The sequence below is a fragment of the Halyomorpha halys genome, unplaced genomic scaffold, assembly GCF_000696795.3.
Source record: "Halyomorpha halys isolate HHAL.00 unplaced genomic scaffold, Hhal_1.1 Scaffold52.1, whole genome shotgun sequence".
NCBI classification, from domain to species: Eukaryota; Metazoa; Arthropoda; class Insecta; order Hemiptera; family Pentatomidae; genus Halyomorpha; species Halyomorpha halys.
The window spans coordinates 257,614-264,813 of NW_027104988.1; the positions used below are offsets into that span (position 1 = coordinate 257,614).

General features: G+C 28.3%; 1 protein-coding gene across 1 annotated transcript in view; it reads left to right on the forward strand.

Annotated features, from left to right (window-relative positions):
• LOC106691877 (juvenile hormone epoxide hydrolase 2) overlaps positions 1 to 6,161 on the forward strand; it is a gene marked incomplete at its 5' end in the record, with an annotated part of 11,500 nt that extends 5,339 nt beyond the window's left edge. The window contains 6 exon segments of the mRNA XM_067047025.1: positions 1,689 to 1,873; positions 1,985 to 2,225; positions 3,048 to 3,351; positions 4,138 to 4,328; positions 5,500 to 5,731; positions 5,911 to 6,161. Of these exon segments, the coding sequence (XP_066903126.1) occupies positions 1,689 to 1,873; positions 1,985 to 2,225; positions 3,048 to 3,351; positions 4,138 to 4,328; positions 5,500 to 5,731; positions 5,911 to 6,115 (1,358 nt within the window). The 3' untranslated portion in view covers positions 6,116 to 6,161.
• Positions 6,162 to 7,200: the final 1,039 nt, after the last annotated feature.

The window sequence follows — 7,200 nt, forward strand, 5'->3', positions numbered from 1 at the left end:
AGAGAAAAAAATTTATGGAAGGCGATGGAAGATTGAGAAAAACTGTTTTCGAACAAAACATTGCGAAGAAAGGCACCTTTCTCTTTGATTTGAATAAAATTGACTTTGTCAATATAAACAAGTCATTTTAGAATATTATTTTTTTTCGGTAAGAGTTCACAAAACTAGCTGAAATGGAGATAAATTTAAAACCTACTCATACTATTATCATTACAGCTTACTTGTAGGCCTCTGATCAGATCACAGTTGTAGAACTCTACTCCCCTCGCTCACTCAAAAGGGATGAGGGTTATTCTCTAATTTTAGTGCTATTTCAGTGAGAGAACGTTTTGAGAATGAACAACCATCTGATTGTGAATGATTTTATTCTTCTGTCATTATCTTCCTTGAGGCTAACATTTTTTATAACTTAGGTAGCTAGTTAGGAGATGAATTAAAGATGAGTTTTGTAGGAACTACCTGCAGGTCCATGTAAGAAGAAAGCTCCACTCTGTAGGTAATTAGCCTATAGTGGAGAAAGGGATGTCAAATCCTACAGGAACTAACAGTAGATCCTTACGAAAGAAAGAAAAGGTATAGGATAGAGGAGGTGAACAGTAAAAATTTGCATAAAACAAGAACATATCAGATAATATCAACAATTAGTGGATGAATATTCTGATCCAATGTGAATATTTTCTATATCTTAAGAGGTACCAAATAGATGGTACTCTGTGGTAATCAATCTGCTAAGAATGAAAAGGTAGATGAGAGGCGCAACCTGTAAGAAATTACTTTATTGTATATCAGTATATTCTTTTGTTTGTGTTTATTTATTGAAATAATATTTTTATAATTACGATAATTATTAAATGGCTTATAAATAAGAACATTAAACTATTTATGATTAAATTAATAAATCAATATAATAGCTTAGCATCGTGAGTGGCACACTTTGGTCACCCCCTAGCCCATTTATGAAATTCCCACCAGTAAACCCCCACAAAAGAAACTTATTTGCTGAAAGGTGATCAGGACAAACTGGAAGGAATCATAAAACGTGTGATATCCTTCATTTCTGTCTTTAACCTCTTCAGTTGGTTCCAGGATGTTAAAGAAAATGAAAAGTGTGTGAGTATTTCTATTTGTGGTTACTCTCTAGTGCTTATAAAAGACAAAAATGATAAGACTTATACTTTATATACTACATAGTTTTATTGTATTTTAGAACCTAATTACATACATACTTATCTTTGTATTGTTGTGAAACTACTCTTGAGAGGTAAGGGGAAAAATGGTTGATCTGCTACTCTCTAGCCCAGAGACCTTTTCAGAGAGGTCTGAGAAATGATCCTGGCAATGGAGAGATCAATATTTAATTTTCTTTCAGTATTCTCTATGAGGACCCCTTAGATTTGACAAGCACTTAGGGACACTCAAAATGCTGATGGTGAACTTAATAAACAAAACATTATTAAACTTCTTTCAAACCTAAATTTTATACAAAGAATGTAATAATATCTAGAAGCATTCCATTAGGATAATAAAAATTTAAAAGAAAAATTGAATCAATCAACTTCAATGTTCAAAAAATGTTGATTTTAGAAATTCTGAGTTTATTTTAATTGTTCTATTGCAATATGTTAGTCTTTGAAAATATTTATTTCTTAAAAACAATTTTTAAAGGTTTAATTATTTTATTTTTTCAGCAATGGGATGTGCCTTGAATATTTCCATCATAGTACTTTTAGTTTCTCTAGTAATTGGATATTTTGTTTATGAACATTCATTACCACCACCAGTACCAAATGTTGAATTGATGTATTGGGGTCTAGGAAAAGAAAAACCAGATGACAAAACCATTAAACCATATAAAATCAAATTTCCAGAATCTGTAAGTATATTTTTTATAATGTTTATTTAGATTTGTCAACATAATTTTTTTTTATTTATTTAAATGAATTTAAATTAAAAAAATAAATAAATTTGTAAATAATTTTTCCAGGATTTGGAAGATCTGCGAAAAAGGATTAGTAATACAAGAACATTAACACCTCCTATTGTCGAAGGGTTCAATTATGGTTTCAATACAGTATACCTAAATAAATTTGTGGAATTTTGGAAAAATAAATACAATTGGACAGAAAGGGAAACCTATCTTAACAAGTATCCCCAATTTACAACTGAAATAGCAGGATTAGATATACATTTCATACACGTGAAACCTGACAAAGCCTTAATTAAAGGTAATTTTTCAATCTATTTGTTTAATCAGATTGAATACTTTTACCACATTTATTAAAATTAGTATTTAGCTGTGAGAAAATTTGATGACATTGAAGTAGTTTTACTAATATACAAGAATTGTCCTTAAAAATCAATTATATAATGGTAATAAAGAGATTAAGTTAATGTAGGTCACACAGATACTTTGCATACCCTCCAATATAGAAGGCATTAAATCTGCTACTGTTTGAATTGATAGCCATACTTTTTAAAAAATGGTCACAAATGAAAACGTATGCCTGTTTTTTTTTGTTTTTTTTGCAGTTCAGAGTATTTTTGTTCATTCTTTTGAAGTTATAAATCTACTTCTTTGATTTTGTTGAGGGTCGTGTTTTTATTTATTCATATGTTCCATTCTAACATGCATAAAAAATTTAATTATAGCTGGGATTGGGCAAAGATTAGCTGAAGCAAAAACTATACTAAATTAATTTTTAGTTATTATCGATTAATATTTTAGTTATGAAGACTTGATAACTATTGTTTATTTCATCTAATAACTAATTTAAAATTTAATATAATAATATGTAATTTAATAATTTAAAATAAGTAATTAGTTAGTGTATATGTGCAAACAAAAATACTAACATTTTAATGATCACTCTGTAACAACTATAGTCAATTCAGTTACAGTTTCAGCTACAGCTAATCTTTTCCCAACTGCGATGATAGCTAACTGAAGTTGGCTGATTACTCTGTATATGAAAAAACTGTTATGCAAGTATAGAATAAAATGTTTATAATTAGTAATGAAAATGTCTAAGTCTATAGTAAATTCTCAGGAAGAAAAGTTTTGCCCTTACTGATGATCCATGGCTGGCCTGGTTCTGTAGTAGAGTTTTATAAAATAATACCAATGCTGACGACACCACGGCCAGATGCTGATTTTGTGTTTGAGGTGATTGCACCTTCACTTCCTGGTTATGCATTCTCAGAGGCTGCATCAAAGCCTGGTCTACACCATGGGCACATTGGATTGATATTCAACGAGTTGATGGACCGACTTGGCTTTAAACAATACTATATTCAAGGAGGTGACTGGGGTTCTTTCATTGGCCGTGCAATGACTATTTTAAGGCCTGATAGGTGATTATAAAATCATGAGTTTAATGGTTCAAATTTGTTTAAATTACTTATCGGAAAAGTAGACAAATAAGAAATAAAGAAATTTAGTCATCAACTATCGTTGGTTGATTTGATATGGATTGGCCCTTTAGGGACCTCTATGCAATCAGTAAGAATGAACCAAAACAAAAAAGAAAGTCCCGTCCCCTACTTTTTTAGTACCCTCTTCACTGATTCAATTTAAATGCTGAATGATCAGGATTCAGAATTATTTCCATAATCTATCTGTCTTCAATGCTTACAATCTCCATGTCTATCTTTGGTTTTACTCTCATTCCAACTGACTGTGTAGGAGTCGCTCATATCATATGATTTAATTCATTTCTAATGGGAAATATTTGAGATGTAATACTTTAATATTTAAAAATTAACTTATTTAATTACAATCAGTTATTCAGTTAAATAGCTCCCAGAGAAATTATAAATTTGTTTATTATAATAACAGGACAAAGTCCTGATACAATGACAACCATAAACTTTAGAATTGAGTAGAAGAATACAAAACTAATAAATATAAAGTTAAAAATCATTTATATTGAAACATAATAACTTATTTAAATGAGAATATACACAATTAATTTAAAAGTAGTTATATCAAGAATTATTTAAACTAAGGATTTTAAAATTTTAAATAAGATCTTGCATTTAAATTTATGGTGAAAAAAGATTTTTATTGTTATTAGAGTTTTCAACTGTTTTCAAAGGCTTATTATTCTTGTTTTCCTGAAATAGTATGCTTTGTTACAGGGTTCTCGGTTATCATTCAAACTTTTGTGCAGCAGAAACCTCTAAAGCAAAACTATATATGTTACTCTTTTATTTGTTCCCTAAATTATTTGTGGAAGAGTCAATACAAGAAAAATATGTATCCCAGTTTCCTGATATGATCCTTGAAAGTGGGTATTTCCATTTACAAGCTACAAAACCAGATACAGTTGGTAAGAATTATGTTATTTTATTTTTCAATACAATAGAAGCAATATTCTTAATGAACATAGATACTTTCTGTTAGGCATGTTATACCAAACCCTGGAAAGCCATTTTTTAAAGTAAGTTGTTTCGTGATAAAGTAATATCTGAAATGGCCTGTATTTACATAAAAAACAATGGGCACATGCAAGCTATTATTATTCTGAAATTACAAACTTCTCCACCAAGTGTAGCTTAAAGAGATTCCTATGTCAGATTAGCAGGTTATATTTTAGAAAATTTTTAACTTGGTTAGAGGTCAGAGATCCTAATCTGATGATGGACCTAAAAATCTAGAAACATTTGAACTTCTCGGTAGCATCATGATTTACAAGTTGACTAGTAGCATCATGATCTACTAGTTGACTAGTAGCATAAGTCCACCAATTAAATTAAATAAAGAATGTTTTGCTAATGATCTGTAATAGAATAGAAGCAGTATTATTGATCAATAAGGATAATTTATATATTATTAGTTTTAAAGCAAATGTATGCACCTAAGAAATTCAGAGAAACTGAATTAGAAAAAAAAAAAGAAGAGCTATATTGAATAATTAATGATTTTAAAATTTATTATTTATAAATCATGACTTATAGTATAGTAAACTTATAGTTTCATTAGGAAAATAGGCCAGATCAAATATAGTGTGTGAGCTACTACACTTTTCCCCGATCACCAATTGCTTAATATTGTGCATCACTACTATTGAGGCATGTCACATTACTTGAAACTCATGGCTGAAATATTCTCTATACATTCTTTTTGTCTTTAAGATTAATCATTTATTTTCCAGATCAGCCTTCACAAGTACAGATGACCTTAGTACCTTCTGCAAGTGAATCATTGAATCCACTTTTCTTTTTTTCTAATCTTACACTTTAACACTGAGTGAAAATTATAAAAACTTGTTTCTTATTATTCTATTTTTATGGAAGAAATAATTTTAAAAAATGTTAGATTCCTTTTCCATTATACTAAAATATTATACAAAACTTTATTTTTTTATAAAGATTCAGCTTTCAACATTCTTAAAAAAAAAATTATATATAAAGTTTATTACTCAGTTATCTTTATTATTATTTTTTTTCATTTGATTTTTAAAATTCAAATAATTCTAAAATTATAAACTTCTCCCTCAGGTGTCGCTTTGACAGATTCCCCTGTCGGATTAGCTACTTATATTCTGGAAAAATTTTCAACTTGGACTGACAGAGAATGGAGATCCCTTCCAGATGGTGGACTTGAAAAGCTGGACAAAGTTGAACTTCTTGATAACGTAATGATTTACTGGTTAACTAATAGCATAACTACCTCAATGCGATTGTATAAAGAATACTTCGCTGATGATATATTTAAACATGGATTGTTTCGGTAAGTTTATTCTTTTCATTTGTTCTGTTTTTTTCAATAATAAATGTTTCAATTTAAAATTACTTTATATCTGTCTTCTAAATTAGTTTCATAATTTATATAAATAATATATATTACTTGAAACAGTTTCATGTTTCCTTTGATTACTGTTTATTATATATAATTTTTTTTTCCAACAGGGGATTAACAACAGTTCCTACAGGCTGCATTTATTTCAAAAATGAAATAGCCATATATCCCCGCCAAGTATTAGAACAAACTTATACCAATTTAATTTCATACAACCTTCAAACCAAAGGTGGTCACTTCGCTGCAATGGAACTGCCGGAGCTACTCTCAGCAGATATTTGGAACTTTCTGAAACTGCTCATGAAAAAGAAATAAATGCTTGAAATATTTTAGTGAAATATATTTTTATTTTTATATTCTATTTTCATTTTCTTCTGACTTTTTATAACCATTTCCTGTTCTGTAATTATAAAAATTAATTTCATTTTCCTATTTAATGGATATATCCAAACATTTTGTGGGCTCTAATTTTCTTTTTCTTGTAAGATAAAGGTGGTTGCTCATAAACCAATATTCTATTCATCAATTGAATACGTCTTATTAACTTATTAGTTAAATTATAAGTTAAGTTGTTCCTTGTGAAAAACAGGTGAAAGACAGTTTTAATGGTTTTATTAATCATCTATATGCAAACTAGAAATATGCCTTTTGCCAGTATGGATGTTTGAAATGAAACACTTGAGCAAACATTATTGTAAATATATACTTATCCATACATAAGTATGTATATATATACAATAGCCGAAACATTTTTTTTTTTTTTTTTAAAGCAAATTTGCTTTAATCAAAAATAAAAAATGTATGTACATATACATACTTTTTAAAATAAAAATTTGTTGGCTATTGTACTAAGTTTTACATAACAAATTGTCATATAAATTATACATTGTAATTGTAAGATTATACAAACATATTTTAATTATTACACTGTTTAGTTTTTGTACATAAAAGCTAACTTGAAGATGGATAATAAATTCATTATTCATATTTTGACCACTAAAGTGTGATTAAATGAAGTGCAGCAAAGTTCCATTTATAAAGGTTGGATAATCTTATAAAGAACAGATGAAAAGTAATTTAATTTTTTTATTAATGTTTAAAAAAGACTGAGAGCACTACAAGGGATATTAGACCAAATAATACCAAACCAATCACAAATAAAATAAAATAAATTTTAACTACCGCGATAAACTCTAACAAAATATACTAAAAAATACTACCCAGGCTTGGTTAGAGAATCATTTATTCAGAGAACTTTATCATTGAGCTAAAAATATTAAATGACATTTGTTAATGTTTATTAATCTTTTTCGAAATTCACAATATATTGGAAATTCAACACAATAATCTTTTTCGAAATTCACAATAACATATTGGAAATACAAGCAAGCTTATTTACA